Source organism: Serinus canaria, chromosome 17, assembly GCF_022539315.1.
Source record: "Serinus canaria isolate serCan28SL12 chromosome 17, serCan2020, whole genome shotgun sequence".
Lineage (NCBI taxonomy): Eukaryota > Metazoa > Chordata > Aves > Passeriformes > Fringillidae > Serinus > Serinus canaria.
The window spans coordinates 3,617,240-3,635,445 of record NC_066330.1 but is presented as its reverse complement, the minus strand read 5'-3'; the positions used below and the strand labels follow the sequence as shown (position 1 = coordinate 3,635,445).

Here is an 18,206-nt window from a genome sequence, read left to right as displayed (position 1 = left end):
GGTTCTGATTCCCTCCTGCACCAGCCCTGCCCTAGGAGAGTGTGGGGGAATGTCCCCTGGAGGGGACAGTTCCACAGCCCTCTCCCCTCTGGCACACCAGGTCCCTGCTCCCCCTGCAGTGGGGATGCTGGGGAGTGTGCAGATGAGATCCCAAGGGATTTCTGTCACCAGGATGACAGGGACAATCCACAGCCTGAGGGATGGGATTGGGAGCACTGAGCCTTGGCATCCACCACCCTTCCCTAGGGACACATCCTTCATGTGTCTGCTCTGATAGCAGAACTAGGCTGGGAAATGGGGTGCAAGGGAGCCCCTCAAGCAGGGCTGGCCTCCCCCAGTGCCAGCTCCAGGGCAGATGTGCCCCAGCTGCTGCACACCGGGTTTGGCACCAGCTGGGCTGTCCGGCCACATCTGAGCTGCCAGCTCCGGGGCACAGCTGGCAGGGGAAGAGATGCTGTGCAATGCCATCCCCACGGGCTCCGTGGGCACCCCATGCTGACCCAGACACAAAGCAAATTTTGGGTTTTGTGCCCGGGGAGGCCTGGCAGAGGCGGGGGAGACTGTGCTGGTAGCAGATGCCGATGCCTCCGGAGCGGAAAGCCCAGTCCCTCCCCTCTCATTCCTTTTTTTCCTTTTTTCTGCCTTTTTTTTTCTTCCCCCCCCCTCTGGCTGATCTTAAAAAAGCCCTGGCGGTTTGGGCTTTGTGAAACCCAAATGCTTTTTGCAGCATCAAGCCCGGATCCCATAAGTAATATCCCAGCATTGAAGAGTAAGACAGTATATGAAGTAGACGGGGAGCTATAAAGACACTTTAAAAGGGGCAATAAAAGTTTTGGGTTTCATATCGTCTTACCAAAGAAGAGAATAACAGAGAAGCAGGAAATTTCAGTAGCAGACATGACAAAGGTCACAGCACTCAGACTGCACCTTAGACGAAAACACCTACTCTTATGAAAACAGCCAGAATTTTTGGCAGGGACTCAAGAGCTCTTACAGGCAAAGCTCTCGGCAGCGCTAAAAGGTTACAAGAGACTGTTTTGTCTACGTTGCTGTAGATGTTTATAATATTTCCCTGCATTGGTGCTGCAGGGGATATCCTGCCTGGGGTAGTGGATCCAGCCCTGCACCTTCCTCCGGTGCTGGGGTGCCAGGTGCTGCCATCAGCTCGGTGCTGGTGCCAGGGCAAGGACCTGTGGGTGTGCCCAGGTGTGTGTCAGCCCCAAGGCTGGGTGCTGGTTGAAGGGATGGATGGTTGGCAGAGCTGGAGCATCACCCTGAGGCGTCAGCAGGGAGAGGAGGGGACAAAGCAAACCTTTTGCTGTGTGCAAGAAAATTTGGGTTTTTTGGTTTTGCAGCAGAATATGTGGCAGGTGGGAGAAGGAGGTTTTATCTACTCAGTTGCTCCTCAGGTAACGTGCCCTCCGTGTTTGCATGGGGTTTGCCAACCTTTGGTCCCTCATGCTCCAGTTGGGTGTCGTGGTCACCCAGTGCCCTCCTCCCAGCACTGGATCCCCCCATGCCCACAGTGCCCATGTCCCCAGGGCTTGCTGCAGGGCTGTGCCTGTCACTGCAGCCCAGGAGGGACCAAACAGTCCCAAAAGGAGCTGCTGGAGAGAAGGAGGCTCTGATCAGTGGCTGCAGGGGAGTGAGGGAGGCTGCTGGCACTGCTGAGCAGGATCCTGGCGGGAGTCAGTGTTGAGTATTTGCATTTTGGTGACAAACACCCAGAAGAGCCAGCGTGGCCCTGGGATGCCCATGCTGTGCACCCTCAGAAGCATCTCTTGCAGGCAGTGCTGAGCTACTTCTTTCACTCCAAATCAGAGCACTTGGGCCTGATTTTTGGGGTCACCCTGAGCAACCCTCGCATGGCAGAGAGCTCCAGTGGTGTGCAAGCAACTAGGAAAGCCTTGCACGCAAACCCTGAGAGCATCTTGTAAACATCCTGGGGGCTGGATGCTGGGAAGGATGGAGCTGTGTGGTTTAGGTGCTGGGGAACCCTTTGAAAGCTCTCTGCTAGCTCAGCCTCTGCATGCAGCTGCATCAGCTGTGCCACCGCTTGCCAGTGACTCTTGGATGCTTGGGGGTTCATAATTCATTTCTATTTTTGTTGGAAGCTCATTCAGTTTTGGTTGTTGCCCCATCGCAGGAAGTTGCTCTGATGAATGACTGGGGTGGATTTCTCTTCCAGAGGAACCCAGGCTTAATGTGGGCTTTCTGTGGACATCTCTGTATATCAATACTGCTCTAATTGTCCATGACATATAGTCTTGGCCTTTTTCCCAGACAGTCTAAATAAATCATACACTTCTGCTATAGTAAATAGTCTGTTAGAGGAGATGTTATAGGCTTACAGCCCTCCCCCCTCCCTCCAGGAGCTTCTTTTCTCTGCCTCTCATTTTCCATGTACTTTCCATACCAATGAGGCACCTGCTGCCTGTGCCTGCAGGTCTGCAAGGACAAAGTGCCCAGTGTTGCAGGTCCCTCCAGGTTTGAGGGGCTGTGGTGGCTGTGCCCAGAGCTCTGCTGTGGAATTGGCATCTGCCCTCGACTGAGCTGAGTGGAGCTGGAAAGTTTCCCACCCCGCTGAAGAAATGCTGGCATTGCACACTGGCAAGGTCTTTGTTAGTATATATTATTTACATCAAGAGAATGCATAAATAAAATAGTTAATATCTCACCAAAAATACAGGTTCTGTTAACTGGGTGTTGCAAACCAAGCTCTGTGTGCACGGGCTGGGCAAACCTGCACGGAGGGGACAACTTAGGTCCTGCCAGGTCAGTGCACGGGACAGCCCAGGAGAGGGTGACATGGCCTGGGAGGGCGGGGGTCTCCTGGGCAGGGGACAGGTCACAGCCCAGCTGAGTGCTCCTCCAGGGAGAATATGGATATGTACCACACTGGAAGTACAAGCTTTGCTAGGGCTGATGGTGGAAAGGTGAATCACAGGATGGTTTGGGAGGGACCTTAAAGCCCACCTTGTTTCAATGCCCCTGCCATGGGCAGGGACACCTTCCACTAGACCAGGTTACCCAGGAAACTTCCCAGGAGAGAAAATACCAGAGCAGGTGGGAAAAGATGTCAGAGGAAAACCCAGCAGGCAGGCATTTTCCTCTTGGCTGCAGCCCTCCATCACCCAGGGGCAGGAACACTCATGCCTGGCCTGCCTGGGGGCTCAGACGCAGCAGCAGAGCGTGGAGCAGTCCAGCCTGGCGGGGGTCCCGGCGCTCCCAGCCTTCTTGTTCTCCTTGGGCAGCAGCAGCACGAGGGCCATGGCCAGGGCACAGTGGTAGAAGCTGTGCACATAGGTGTAATCCCACTCCTGCGGGCAGGGAGAGCACTGTGAGAAGCAGCAGCAGCAGGGCCGGGGGCTCGCGCGAGGCGCAACATTAAATTTCTACAATTAGCCAAAAGGAAGGGGATAAAAAATATTCCTGAACCTTCTGCCTCCCTTTGCTGTCAGAGAAGAAAGGATTTCCAGTGAAAAAAGAACCCTAAAGCAAAGGGGATTTAACACGTTCTAATTTGCACATTTCCCGATTCTTGAATGAAGTGTTTCATTACCCCGCAAAGGACGCGGCGGCGAGGCCGGGGCGCGCGGGGAGGCGGCTTCTGCTAAGTGACATTTTTATGTTCTGCTAGAATTTGCAATTACTAAATGCTTTGAAAAATAATCCTTGGGGATGCCTGTGAGGTTGTATCTCGCAGCTCCCAAAGCACAGAGCAGCCGTAACGGCAGGGCTGAGCGCAGGCACAGCCGGCAGCTGTGTCGGGGGGTTATCGCCTGCCCGGCGGGACCCTTCCCAGCAGGATGGGGGGACTGGCCAGCAGCAGGAGGAGAAGGATATAAACACAGCATCAAGTGCCCCTGGGAGTCACTGAGAGTCTTTTCTTTGGCGGGAGCCAGCTCTGGATCCGGCCATGCCTGGGCTGGATCCAGTCCCTGCCGCGTCGCTGTGAGGTGTCCTTAAGTCACCCGTGCCCAGTTTCCAAAAATCCCTGCTTGCACTTGACAAAGCCATTCTGAGGACCACGTGTGCCTGAGGAAAGCACATCCCCTGTCCTTGTCACTCAGTGAAGAAGGGAAAAGAGACAGAGCATCACCCTGTATGCCACTTGCTGTCACACCTGCTCTGAATGGATCAGGGGATGGGGACAAGCACGGAGGGACCCTTGTCCCCAGCATGCCACCGCTGGAGCCCCACGCCTGAGCTGGGTTTTGTGCAGGGCTGGATGCAGCCCAGTGGTGTGAGTGGGGCTGTCCCTCTCTTGGTGTTGTCCCTCACACCTTGTAGAGTCAGGGAGGGTGAGTGTCACACAGGTACCTCAAAAAAGAACCTCAGCATCAGCGCCAGCGCCCCGAAACAGAAGCCGGGACCGATCTGTTGGGTGTAGACACTCTTGTCAGGATAGAGCCCTTTCTTCTCCTTCATCTTCTGCAGCTGGGAGGAAGGAGAGAGCACACCAAGTGGATTCACCTGGATTTAGCTGGATGCTCCACCCTCATTCCTTGTAGTAACACAGTTTTTTTAAATATTCAGCCCCCAAGCCGGCTCAGGGAGTGTGTGCCCTCCTCACAAACCCAGCTGTGGGAGAGCAGATCCCAGCACAGCATCTGCAGGCTGGAGGATGCAGGGTTCTCCCATGCCTTGGTCTCCTCCTTGCCCAACCCCTCCCCATGGTGGCCACTTGCTTTTAGCTGCTGGCTTAGTGACAGTTTATAACTGGGGCTTGTACCACTGTATTTCCACGATGTTTGGCCTCATCTTTCTGCAATTTTTATCCCATCTCTCTTTGCCCACTCCTGCAGTGGCTTCCCCACCTCACTCCCAGCTGGGTCCACAGCACAGTGGGGCACAGACTGCAGCACTGTGCCCGGCTGTCCCAGCTGGATTCAGGCAGACTGCAGACAGATTCCTCCCCACTTTATCACCGTGGTTTTATCCACATCTTCCCCGGATCTGGGGCAGCTTACCAGATCCCTCTGCCTCTGAGTAGCTGTAAAAACTCCATAAATACGTTCCTCCTGATTAGAAATGCAGGGACAGCAGATGTGGTAGATTGCTCAGACCGATCGAATCTGGCATTTATCACAGAGGCTGCTGTCTGCCTTCTGCTCAGGTTAAAGGAAGAATCACTGTGAGACTGAGAGCTGCATCTTGAGGAGAAAATCACTGGCATGGGTTCAGCCCTTTGCCCAGCAGGAGCATCCCACAGAGCCCACCCTGCCCCACGTACCCATCTGACCGTGATCACCAGCACGGCCGTCCCGATGGGGCCCGAGTAGACGCCGTAGCCCCAGCGGTCGTGGTAGATCCTCACGGCGATGGTGAGGACACCAAACATGATGAAGGTCGATCTCTTGGGCTCGTCAAACTCTGCCAGGGCTGAGGGACAAAGAAGAGGGAGCACCAGCTCACAGCCCCTCTTTTTCAGCTGCTCCCCTAAAGCTTTCCTGGAGTCTCTCCTCCCCGCCCCGGGGTTGCATCTGTGTCTGGTTTGCTCTCCTCATGTCACACTGCTAGGGAAACTGAGGCACATGGGGCAGAGCAAACCATCCTGAGGCATCTGAGTGGTGGGTCCAGGAGATGATTGTTGAGGTTTTATTTCAGTGTTGCATGGAGGAGCATAAAGGAGATTCCCTACCCAGAGGAACTATGGCTGCCTCATCCCTGGAAATGTTCCAGGCCAGGTTGGATGGGGCTTGGATCAACCTGGCACAGTGGAAGGTGTCCCTGTCCATGGCAGGAGCTGGAAGAAGATGATCTTTAAAATCCCTTCCCACTTTACACCACTCTATGATTTCCCTTTTCCTTGCCCCAGAATTCAGAGGTGATTGCAAAAAGCCTCATGCCCTGCAATCCCACAATCAGCTCTTGGGTTCATCCTGCATCTCCAGCCTTCCCAAACTGGCCAGCTCACTCTGGCACAGGCTCCACCACCCCAGAGCAGTGGAACTCCCCCACTGATGCCATGGGGTCCCAGCTGCCCGACCACGCCAGCACCTGCCCGGGGTTTGCAAGCTGGAAGTGGCCAGTGTGAGTAAATTATTAGAGGCTTTTGTTTAGCACAGAATGGGGTAATAACTGATAAAAGTTATGGATCCCAGTGGGCTCCAAGCTTTTCCAGCTTGCACAGCTGTGTTATGGCTGTCCTGGATTTGCATTCCGGGAAGTTTGCCCGAGGGTCTGCGTCCGCACATGTGTACTGGGGCTTTACAAGCCACAGTGAGAGGCTTCCCTGGGCTTCAGTCACCACACCTTCCATGTCCTTGGATCCTGCTTTTATAGGGAGTTTGGCTAAGGGATAATGTCCGCATGTTAATCTCTGTTGTTTCCCAGAGGGTCAATATTTTAAACCTCCTAGTCCAGGATTTGTATTTTTTTGTGAGGTTTCTGAACGCAGTAATGAAGCAATCAAGTTGAATTTTGCTGCAAGGAGCCAAAGTGTCTGGATCAGCTCTGACCTACCCTGACACTGCTGTTATCCACTGAAAATGCCCTTTGGAAGTCATTTGCCTTGTTGCCTTTTCTAGCTGAGCAGAGAGAGCGCTGAGGTGCCCTGGGCAGTGGGGGAGCCCCCTTGGGACTCACATTTTGATGGGACAGAGCCATTTCTAAGGGTAATATTTTCCCCACATATTTTTCCCTGAGTGGTAAATTTATCCTATTGCATGCCCTCAAAGTGGGGGTGCTCCTGCATCCCTACAGGATGAATTTGGCCAGCTGAGGGGTGTTAGCCCTGCTTGTGCTGGGCTCTGAGGCTGCAGGAACCCCATCCCTGATGGAGGTCCTGCACCATCCTTGGTGGGGGCAGAGGGGAAAATCCTGTGGCCATTTTGGGGCTGTACATTGGAGTGCTGACTTCAGCTTATCACGGGGAGAAATGGGTACTCTGTCTGGAGTGGGCACTGGTTAGAAATGGTCCAAATTTTCGAGCAAAACCTTTGTTTGTTGGAACATCTCTCTCCCCTGATTCTGCTGTCTTTTCCTGCCATCAATACTCACACCTTTCCAAAACTCATGGTGACAAAATGGGAAAATGATAGTTTGAACTTTTTGTCTTCCTCGTATTTTTTCCCGTTTCTATTATATTTTGTTTGCTGGCAAAAAAGGAACAAAATGAGGAAAAAGAGAGTGAAGCAAATGTGGGGAAAAGGAAAACTGAATAACAGGGCAAAGGGTAAGATTTATAGTAAAAAGGAAGTGAAATCAATTTTTGCTTTTTCTAAGCAGATCTAATATTCCCATCAGCCCAGACCAGGCTTTTGATAAAACAGGAAGTTATATTTGTTTTGACTAAACCACTTTGATTCTCATGTACCAAGGGAAGTGGGAGATTCTGCATTTCTTAATGCCCCTAAGTGAGGCAAGACAAGCTGTTGGGCCTGGTATGGGGAAAATGAGGGGAAATGAGAAATTCCCTGGTATATGAGGTTTCAGAGTCAGTCATCTCATAGTCTTGTCCTGCCTTGAACTGCAGCACAAGGCTGCCAGTGTGTTACTGTCATTTGAAGCAGAGAACATGAGTGAGAGCTGCTGCAGGCAGAGGAATTCCTGACCAACAGCACCAGCAGGTGCCACAGCTCTTCATCTCCTGGAGCAAAATGTCCCTAGCCACCACTCAGGACAGTTCCATGCCTGGACCCCACCAATTGCAAAGACTTTCCAAGGTGTTAATGATAAAAAACTGGATTAATCCAGAGCACAGACTGACTTCCACAAAGGACAGCCTCAGTGGCAGCTCAGAGCGAGCAGCATTTCTGGGAATGTCCCCAGTGACTGTCCCATCGGCCATCCTGACAAATCCAGCCCTCCCTGACACTGGTACAGCTTTCAGGAGCCACAACAGACCAGTTCTTACCCATCAGGGACACCCAGATGGACAGGGCTGTTCCGTAGATGCTGAAGTACTCCAGGATGTCGTAGCGCATAAAGCACAGCACCGATAACCCAGGGCCGTCACAAACGTGTAAAACTATTAAAAAAAAAATTATCAGAAAACCAGTTTCTTACCCACTTACCAGTAAGGTAAAAGCTCTTATCAACTGGTTTGAAATAGTGTAGCTGCTGAGAGGATGGCCAGCCAGGCCAGAGCAGTGTCAGCTGCAGCAGGAACACTGATATGCAGTAACAAATATATTTGAGTGATAATGTCATCATTCCCGGCTGCAAATTGCCCAAGAATCAGCATTCTTCTCTCTTAGTACAAACTAAGACAGGCTTTAATTTGCCTCTTGGCCAGAATTTGCAATCTGATGACCAAGCTGCTTTGAGCTGGGCGCTGGGGGACAGCCTCTCCAGCAGAAGGAGGACTCTGGGCTTGTGGTTTTAATTGCGAAAGATTCTTGTAAAACAATTCAGAATGAGTGTCCTGATGAAATGTGTATGGATGCCAGGTCACTGTCCAGGCTAAACAGGGTTTATATGGCCAGACTCTGAATACTGGGGAATTCACTCATTAGTGCATTCCCTTAAAAACCACCAGTTCCTGCCCATTAACTCATTGATTAAGTTATTTGCAAAAAAACCCCATTGTCATGCAACATAAATGCAGACCACTCCAAGAGATCTTTTCCAGTGCAATCAGAGGAATGCTCCCAGTGCTTGCCTGGCTCTCTCCCTTTCCTGCCAGCCCTCAGCCCTGCAGGTTTTGCAGTGGCAGCACCAGGGAGCTCTGCTGTTCCTGAAGAAGTCCCTGCTCTGCTTGGCCGAGCGCCCTTGGAACCCTGCTCGCTGTCACGGCCCGGTGGGGATGCTGATATAATTTATAATGGGAATTGCTGTGAGCCCTCTGGCTGGCTGCAGCTTCTAGAAAAGATTGCACCATGGCTGTAATTCTTCTCCCTGCTTGAGATTGGGCTTGGGGAGTCTGGAGCCCGGGGAGAAGAAAGGGTGGAAGGCAGAGCGTGTTCCTGGCACTTGTCTGCCAAGGCCATGTGCTTTCACTGCTCTGTTCAGTTCTCCTGCTGGAGGAGGAGTGAGATGCTACAAAAAATGCAACAGCAGCAGCTGCTGCCCTTCCAACCCCCTCCCCACCACGCTGGCAGCTGCCTCTCCTCCTTTCCCTTCGTTCCCTTCCCCACTCAGGGAGATTTTGCTTCTTCAGTCTCTTCGGAGAGGACCTGTTCCACCTCCCATCGAAACCTGTGCCAATTTTCCTACTGACTTCTTGGGGAGGTGGAGCAGACACAGACCCAGCGCAAAATGAAATTGTAGATGTCTGGCTTCCCTGGGGAGCTGGGGCAGGGGGCTCGGGGATGTTTTCATATTAACTGCTCCTGTAGTTTTTATAGAACTGGCAGAATTTCTCCCCCTGCCTTGTGCTTTAATCAGCTCAAATGGTCAAGGATTTTCTGTCTCCCTTAATAGGAGACCAGCCTGATTCTGAGCCATGTGGAAGAGCTTTTCTCACTGGGAAGATCCTTTATCTACTCCCTGCCTCAGTTTCTCTGTACAAGGAACCTGGCAGCCCTCATGAGATGCCTCGAGACAGATGGGGATTAGTGGGAAATGCAACATCAGCTGGGTTGCTGAGCTGTTTCCTTCATATTCTTTAGCAGATCATTGAAATGTAGTCAAACAGGAGATTTTTTTCCAGTGGGAATGCTGCTTTGGGTGCTCAGCTGCTGTCTGTATGGAGTCACTTAGCAGGGATACAAAGCCCAGGGCAGTACATGGTTGGGAGCAGGAATAGGAATATTTTATATAGGTACAGACATTTCTTCACTAGTTATTTCCACACAAAGAAAGGCCAGGGAATTAGAGCCTGGTAAAAGACACATTTCAACCCACAAAAGGTTAATAATTATTATATTTCAGCCTGTTTTAGTCTCTCCTTTCCCAGCGCAGAAACTTCCCTGACTCCAGCATTGCTCCCATCCCCAGCTGGCAATTGCAAAATCAATAATTTGACTACTATGTGCTTTTGGCTAAAATGACAGAAGCAGAGCAAGAGATTCTGGAGGCAATTTAAAGCCTAAATTCAGCATGGCCACTTAGCAGCTGTAAAACAAAGAGAAAAGCCAGCTCCAAAGCATTGCAAATCAGTCAAGGCTCTTTGCACCCAGACCTTCTCCCTAATCTCAGTCATAAAACATCACTAAATCTCTGTAAGGCCACACTGTAGGACATCCTAAACTGGGGAATCAGCTGCTCAGCACCACACATGGTGGGAAATAACTGAAAAAGGATATTTTAGGGGTTGTGCTGGCTGCTCTTGGGTGAATCAGCTTCTCAGTGCTACGGGGGGCATTAGGGAGGATAAAACATGCAGGGAGAGGGAAAATTGAGAACCTCTTACCGCCACAAAGAACATGGTGAAGAAGTAAACCATGGCTTCCATGTGGAAACGCCGCTTGGCCGCAATGCTGATGGTGGGGAGGAAGACCAAGGAGCTGAGGGTGGGCAGAAGGAGCTTGGCCACCAGCGAACCCATGGGTGCCTGGTGGGCCAGCAGCTCCTGGGAGCTGGGCAGGAATGGTGGAGGAAGGAGTGGGGAGTGTGCTTTAAAGTTTAAATGTCCTGGTGGCAGGAGGGCTGCGGGCAGGGAACAGCTGCCACTGCCACAGCCCTCACTGCTGTCTCATCCCAAATTCTTGACACAGCCGGTGGCTCCGGGCAGCAGATGCTCTGAGCCCCAGAACTGTCCTGGGTGTTTCTAAAGGAGGAAAAGGGAATGTTGTCCTTGCATGCCTTGTGCTGGGTGTTGGATTTGGGTACATGGTGAGTGAGCTCAGGCTCTGGGTTTGCTCACTCCTCATGGGGACATCCCAACCCTGCATTCTGCTCAATGCTGCTGGAGCAGTCCAGCAGGGAAAATCCATCTTCTTTCCTCACAAAGGGGAGGGACACTGGTCTGTCCTCTCTGGCAGCCAGGAATAGGACCTGGGACTGTCCTGTGTTGGGTCAGGAGCTGAACTCTGAGATCCCTGTAGATCCCTTGCATTATTTTATTATTCTCTGCTCTGCATTTCCACGAAGGAAGAACTGGTATGTGGCAGGCACTAGGGTTTTTTAAACAGTGGGATGTATCCTATGACCTTTGTGCACTTGAGAAACACACACCAAGCTCCAAACCTGCCTTTGATTTCCCCACGGCGGCACACCTGGGGTGGGTGCAGACACGGGGGAGCTGAAGCGACAGAGCACCCAACGCCTGCTGCCAGTGCCTACGTGCCCTCCGTGCAGTTCAGTGCAGTCACATTTCCCAGCCATGCCCTCAGCCTTTGCAGCCTGGCCACCTCCAGGAGTTCTGTCTGAAATTCAGGAGCCGAGCGTCTCCGGGCTGGAGGAATTCGAGCGGATTGTCGTGCGGCGCAGAAAAGCTGGAGGAAAGGAAACCAAAAGCCAAGCGGCGTTCGGGCTGCTAATCCACTCAGTGGTTCTCTCTTTTATTATGACTTTTTATTATATCGCTGCTGCTCCCCCCCTGCGTTAATATCTTTTCTTTGGAGCCTCGCAGGGATTCTCGGCATCCTTTCGGCACAGCTGTTCCCGGGACACGGGGAGCAGGAATGCTCCGCTTGAGCAAGCGCCTTTGTGGCTGCGGCTTTGGGGAGGAGGGTGGGAGCTCTGATAGCAGCCACCAGCTCCAGGGCTGATAGGACGGGCTCGCCTGTCCCCCCGGGAGGGGGTCTGGAGCAAAGACAGGCACGCACGGATTAAAAAATCCTCTTTAAACCACTGCAGGACGTTGGGAAGGGCTCTGGAGGGGGAGTGAGGGGTGTGTGTGTGTGTGTGTGTGTGTGTGTGTGTGTGTGTGTGTGTGTGTGTGCAGGGAATGGCACAGAGCATTAAAGCATTGACTCAGTGCCGAGAGCCTTCCCCGGGGCTCAGATGAGCTGGGTAGGGCTCCCGTTTTTAGCTGATACTGCAGCAACCATCCACATTCCCTGGCTGGCTGCAGGCATCATCCCTCTGTGGGATGCTGCCCACACCACATCTCCAGCCGCCCTCCTGCCTGGGCAGGCTATAAACTTACCACAAAACTCTGCAAAACTGAATCTTGACCAATAAATATTGAAAAAAAACCCTGGTGCCCCTATTTGCTGTGAAAATGAATACCTCCAAGCCAGCACATAAATACCCTGATGCTCCCCAGGTGTCCAGCCCTGAGCTGAAAGCAGAGCTCCAGCACAGCCCAAAGTACCCTGCTCCTTTTTTGGGCCATATCCTCAGATGAATCCATTATTCTTTGTTCATGATCTGCTTGGTCCAGGGACAGTGCCATGGGGCACAGCAGGGCTTGTCCTCAGGGGGGGTTTGAGCAGATTTGGGGTTAAGAGGGGGTTGCACAAACCACTCTGGATCCCTGGCTATGAAAACATCATCTGCCCTGCTTTTGTGGCCATGAGATGGATGTGAGAGAGGTGAGAGCACAGCTCCAAACCTGCTGCTGAGGGCAAACCTCCATGCCTGGGTGCAAAGCAGCCCCCACAGCACTTGTGAGGACACGGCAGTTGTGCGACAAGGATGTGCAAGGGTGGTGGTTGTGCACAAGGCAAATGGCATCAGGTGAAAAATGCCACCAGGCAGTTGTTAAATACACCCCCCTCACCCCCAGCCTTTGCCCAAAATCCAGCTGGCTCCCACTGGAAAGGAAACCCCGTTGGCTGCTGGATGCAGCAAGTGCCAGCCATGGCAGGCACTCCCCAAGCAGGGAAGTGTTGGAGCTCTCAGGAGCAAGAAAACATTCCACAGGTTGTTGGGGTTTTATTCTTTTTTCTTTTTTTTTTTCTCTTTTTTTCTCCCAGCTGCACACCCTGGGCTGGTGGCTGGGTTGCTGCCAGCACTGTAGGCATGGGGGGAAAAAAAAACTCCCATCAGGTTGCACACATGTTTCATCTATTAATGAAAAAGAGCCCCCAAAAAATAAATGGGAGGAGAGGGGCAGGCAGGTGGTGAGCTCCTGGCAGGAGCTGCTGCTGCTTAAAAGGTCTTTGTTCACTGCGAACACCGCGGTGCAGACGTGGGTTGGGCAAACCTTCCCGGGAAGGAACCCAAAAAACAAAGGGCCAGGACTTTGTTCCTTCTTTCCTAAACAGGTAGGAAATGGAGAAAGAGCAAATTTTAGCTCCTGAGTTTAAGTGCTGCTGGAAAGGGAATTTTAAAACCTGCATTCCGCAGGGCTAATTTCGTGTGGATCGGCGTGCACGCAGGAACGGTGATATATATGGCTGAAAAGTGGCTCCCAGATGCCAAACCCAGGTTCTGGTATGCTGTCCTGGATCCTTCCATGGTAACTTTAACCATGGCTTGCTGCAAGCACTTCTACCCTTTCAACTCAGACGTTGCAGTGGAGGAAAGAGACACAGAGAGTTTTGTTTTATTTTTAATATGAGGGTGATGGTTTGAAAGCAGTGTGTGTTGGAACAGGGGCTGAGGGGGCTGTGCCAGCTGAGAGTATTGAGAGTATTTTCTCCTTGGGGTGAGTATGGGATGATCTTTCATCTGCCTGTGGTGTAGACTGGGTCAGAATTGAAACCTGCTCTGCTGAGTGTCACCAGTCAGTGCCAGGCTGGAAGTACTGGTGATAATGACCCCAAAACAAAGAGTGAAGCTGCAGTTCTACCTGGGGTTGCACTTTGAAGGGCTGTGATGCTACAAAGTGGTTTTTTACCACTCCCATTACTCTTCAGAGTTTAATTTTTCATCCCCCCAACCCTTCAGCTGGTGCACTGTGATGGTGAGAGGCTGGATGGTGGCCTGGTCTCAGCAGGTTGATGTGGCAGAGCCCTGAGGAGCCCTGAGCAATGTGACCAGCACAGCATCATCCAGTTTGTGAAGATCTTTTTGATCAAGAATCCTCCTGGTGTGGAAGCACCTGGTGCAGGAGTGGAGCAGCCCACGGGCACGAGCCCTTTCCTGCCTAGCTGGAGAAGGGGTGGCAGCAGCACTTGGATAAAACACCTCTGCCTCTGATCAGGGCTGGAGATGAGATCCTGATGTGGGGAACACTTTCTGGCCAGCTGGAGCCCAGACACAGCCCTGGCACCAGGGAAAGGAGCCCCATAAAGGCAGAGCCACCAGCTGGGCTGGAGCCCTGCTCAGCCACTGCTGCAGCCCCAGCTCTGAACATCCAGGCCCAGCCCTGCCAAAGCACCTGCATCCTCCTCATTTTATTACTGGAATAAATTGCCACTTAAAATATCCATTCTCCCTAAGGCCTGGCCCCATTGGAGGCAGCTTTAGCTGAATACTTACCCTTAAAAAAATCCCCCTTCCTGTCTCCCTGTTGAATAAACCTATTATGCATATTGCTCTCAGGTATTCCTGCTGCTGTTTTCCTTAGGGTTTTTTCTCTCTTCCCTTTCCTCTCAGCCCTGTCATGGCCCATGACAAGCATGTCACCATTAATGATGAGGAAATCTGATTTCTTGTCACCACTTTTCCATCGCTCCTACCTTTGGGATGTGCTGGGGTGGCCCCCCACTTCCAAATTCATGGAGGCAGTGCAGGGGTTTATTGCTCATTTCATGGTGTTTAATGGGTTTTTTTTTTTACAGTCATAACTCCTGGAGCCCAGTAACGACGTTGAGGGTCTCAGCTCTCACCCTGTTGGTCAAAAAAATGTCATTTTCTGCAGAGAAGCGCTTGGAGCTGTGATGCTTCAAGGCTCAAAATCCAAAAAGGGAATGAAACCAGTCTTAGGGTTTTTGGGGAGTCTGACTCACGGATTTTGAATGCCTGTGGTTGGCAGGGCTGCATAGCTGATGGCCCTCAGCACAATACTGCTCAACTTCCATGGCAGGCTCATTCCACTCAAAGAAAAGCCTTTGTACTTTTTTTCTTCAGTCTTTGAATAGCTAAAATTCTGAACCTAGAAGCCCCTCCAGGTTCTTGCAGGAATCTTCAGCTTTTGAGGACAGGTGAGATTGAAGTCTGCAAGGAAAAAAGAGGTTCTTGAAACCATGGAAACTCCACAGCCACGACCACACCTGGGGTCACTGCAGTCACTTGTGGCTTTCAAACTGCCCAGAGATATTTTTCACAGGAATCTGATGGTGGGAGCAGCTCGGTGGCTTTGGCTGGTTCAGTTTGACTCAACATTTTGCAAACCTTCATGCCAAGATGACATAAATCAGCCCATGCCCAGTGTGTGGGGACAGGCAGGGAGGAGCTGCCTTGCCCAACACTGCGCCGCAGGTCACTCTGCAAGGGACTAAAGAACACTTCTGCCTCCAAAGAACTCTTCTTTTGGTCTCCTCTTGCTTCTTTTACTCACCCAGTGGTGGGCCACAGCTGTAGCTCTTGGTTGCCAGGGGCTTTTTGGGGGGCTTTGATCCCCTTGGTGAAGTTCTGGTCATGCAGGGACCTCACACGCTCAGGGGACAGCTTTCATCTGCCCATGCCACGCCAGTCTGGGCTGGAAACAACTGCAGAAGTCAAACAAATGCATCAGTTCTGCAGGCAGGATGAACAAGGAAGAAAACCAATCAGTTGGTTCATTCCTGAGGGAAGATGGAGCTGCTGGGAGGCCCTGGCCCAACAGACTCCTGACCATGCTTACCCTCCTGGAGCTGGGCAGGCATTTTGGGGAGCCTGGCTGCAGCAGAGCCATCCCATCTGCTGTGCCAGGAAAGGGCTGGTCTGGCTGGGAAAGTGGTGCTGGAACTCCATACCCATGGCTCTGGCTCTCCAAGAGCAGGTTCTGTGATGCAGAGTTCATGGAGGGCTCGTTCCAGGGATGTGCTTGGGGCTCAGGGGTGCTGGGTGCCAGCTCCAGCAGGCCCAAGGCTGGTGCTTGGGTCAGGATGGAAAAGTGTCCTGCCATGGGAGGCACAGGGAGGAGGTCAGTGTGTCCTGCCTGGATCAGAGCTGGCTGTCACCCTCTGCCCCAGTGAAACTGCCCCAGCAAAGGGATCCCCCAGCCCTCCCTCGCTCCTGAACCTGCAGAACCCCGAGCTTGTCCTCTCAGCTGAGCATCCCTGGCTCCTGCCAGCAGCCCCAGTGCCCAGCCCAGCTCTCTGCTGAGCTCCTTTCAGCCAAGGAAACTCCTTTCCTCCACAGGCACTTCTCTGGCCAAGCCAGCAGCCAGCCGCCGGCAGCGCCCCCCCGACTGGAGAAGGAAATTTGGGAGCGTCTGTCGCTGCTTTGGGGTTGGTTTTTGCACTCTGAATTTTGCAAGGCTCCGGTTTGGGGTGGGAATGGCAGCCTCCTGGGGCAGGGCTGTCCTGTGTCCCCCGAGGTACCTGCTCTCTGTCCCTCGAGGTGGCTGCTTTGTGTCCCTCGGGGTACCTGCTCTGTGAACCTCGGGGTGGCTGCTCTGTGTCCCTTAGGGTACCTGCTCTGTGTCCCTTGAGGTGGCTGCTCTGTGTCCCCCAGGGTACCTGCTCTGTGTCCCTTGAGGTGGCTGCTCTGTGTCCCCAGGGGGGCTGCTCTGTGTCCCCAGAGGGGCTGCTCTGTGTCCCCCGGAGTGTCCCTCGGGGCAGTCACCCACCGTGTCCTGGGGCAGTGGCAGGAGTGAATGCCCAGCACACGGATTGCTGCTCTGCCTCGCCCAAGTGCAGGATGCAGAGAGCAGAGCTGGATAAGGGACTCTCATCCAAATCCTAAATTTCCCTGGGAAAGTCCAACACGAGCCCTCAGTGACCGTCCCGGGTGGGAAAGGCTCTTGCTGTCCATGCAGGTGCATCTTGTCTCAATTTACTGCGAGCCCAAAAGCGGTAAATAACATCTGCAAATCATTTCTAACGCTCCTGCCAAAAACCGGGAGATAAAACCCGCTGTTGTCTGAGCTTGGCCAGCCGTGATTAATGCTGTACCTGCGGCAGCCGCCCCGGGGCTTTGGGGACGCTGCTGTCCCTGGGGTTTTGGGGTGGCAGGAGTTGAAGCTGCGGGGTTTGGCTGATGTGAAACTTGTGTTTTGGATCTGCTCTCTGCTGCAGTTTGTTCTCGGGGCTGGTTCGGCTCCCATCGAGGCGATGGCATCGCTCCTGCTGATTTCACGGGGCCGGGCCGGGGCTGTGTGAGCCGCGCTGCCGCGGCCAGGGATAACACTGTGATTTATGGGAGCAATCAGTTGCCACTAGGAGCTGGTTAGGAATTTTCCGATGAAACGGGGATTGCGTCAGAAACCGCTGAGTCATCTCAACTGTTTCATAAAAAAAAAAAAAAGTATATTAAAAAAAAAATCCTTTGGCTTTGATGAACTTTTGGTGAAGCACAGACTGAATGTGTCTCGCCTGCTGCCGGCTCCCCCAGATCAGCATTCCCACCCTCTGGCATTCCTCCTTCAGCCTACGGCATCCCTGCAGCAGGACGGGGTGTGAGGTCACCCAGGGATGGCATCGCCTGGGGTGGCACCTCCTGCCCATCCCCGGGACTGGGGGATGCTGGGGCTCGGGGGGACCCAGGCTGCTCTGGCATTTTCAATGTGAAATAACTCGATGCTTTTAAAACCTCTCGTGTTCAGACTTTTCCCTCCTGGTTGTTCCAAAACGGAAAGGGTTTTCTCCTGCATGTCTCGGGCTGGGATATTTTGAAATGCAGGAGTTGGGTGAACTCAAGTGCTAAATTTTCCCAGTGTCCTGGTCACAGCCAACCGATGGAAAATTGAAAGTTGCAAATCAACCTGGCTGGGTAAATTAGAACAGGCTGGCAGACATTTAGCCAAACAGAAAAGGAGACTTCATTTCCCATGTAATTTTTTTGGGACAGATTCTCTGTCACACAGACATCCCTGGGAGGACTGGGTCCAAATTAACAGTGCCATGATTTCTGCAGGGTTCTGGGAGCTGTGAGGGAAACTGTGGGGGGACAGTCACCTCAGTGCCCTGCAGATGGGTGCTCCTGGCCTGGGGCAAATGGTGACAGGGCTGAATGCTGCCCTCAAAGTGCAGGAGCAGCCAGAGGGACAACCTGCAGTGCAGTGCCCTGCTGGGAGCTCTGGCTTTGCCCTGTGCAGGGAGGCAAGGAGGAAAGGCTGGAGCTGATGCATGTCTGGTGGGATGTAGGAATTGTTCAGGTGGGCTGCTCGGAGCTGCTGGGATGTTCTGAGGAATGCACAGGAATGAGTGTCACCACAACTGACACATACAGACCTCAGAATGCAGACAGATGGATCACATATCAAATATAGGTTGCACACACTGTAGCTGTGGCCTTCTTCCCCACAGGCTTTTCTCCCAGACACACACAGATCAGACATGACTTGTCCATGGCTGTTGCTGAGCCAGGGGATTTTTCCCCATCAAAAATGGCTCTTG

General features: G+C 52.6%; 1 protein-coding gene across 1 annotated transcript; it reads right to left on the bottom strand.

The window, feature by feature from the left end:
- Positions 1–2,734: 2,734 nt before the first annotated feature.
- On the bottom strand, positions 2,735–10,497 carry MYMK (myomaker, myoblast fusion factor). Its single transcript, XM_050981161.1, has 5 exons — positions 10,294–10,497; positions 7,862–7,975; positions 5,237–5,385; positions 4,324–4,440; positions 2,735–3,320 (listed from the first exon to the last, which is right to left on the bottom strand). The coding sequence occupies exons 1-5, from the start codon at positions 10,433–10,435 to the stop codon at positions 3,174–3,176; spliced, it is 669 nt and encodes a 222-aa protein (XP_050837118.1). The 5' UTR covers positions 10,436–10,497; the 3' UTR covers positions 2,735–3,173.
- Between the last annotated feature and the right edge of the window lie 7,709 nt (positions 10,498–18,206).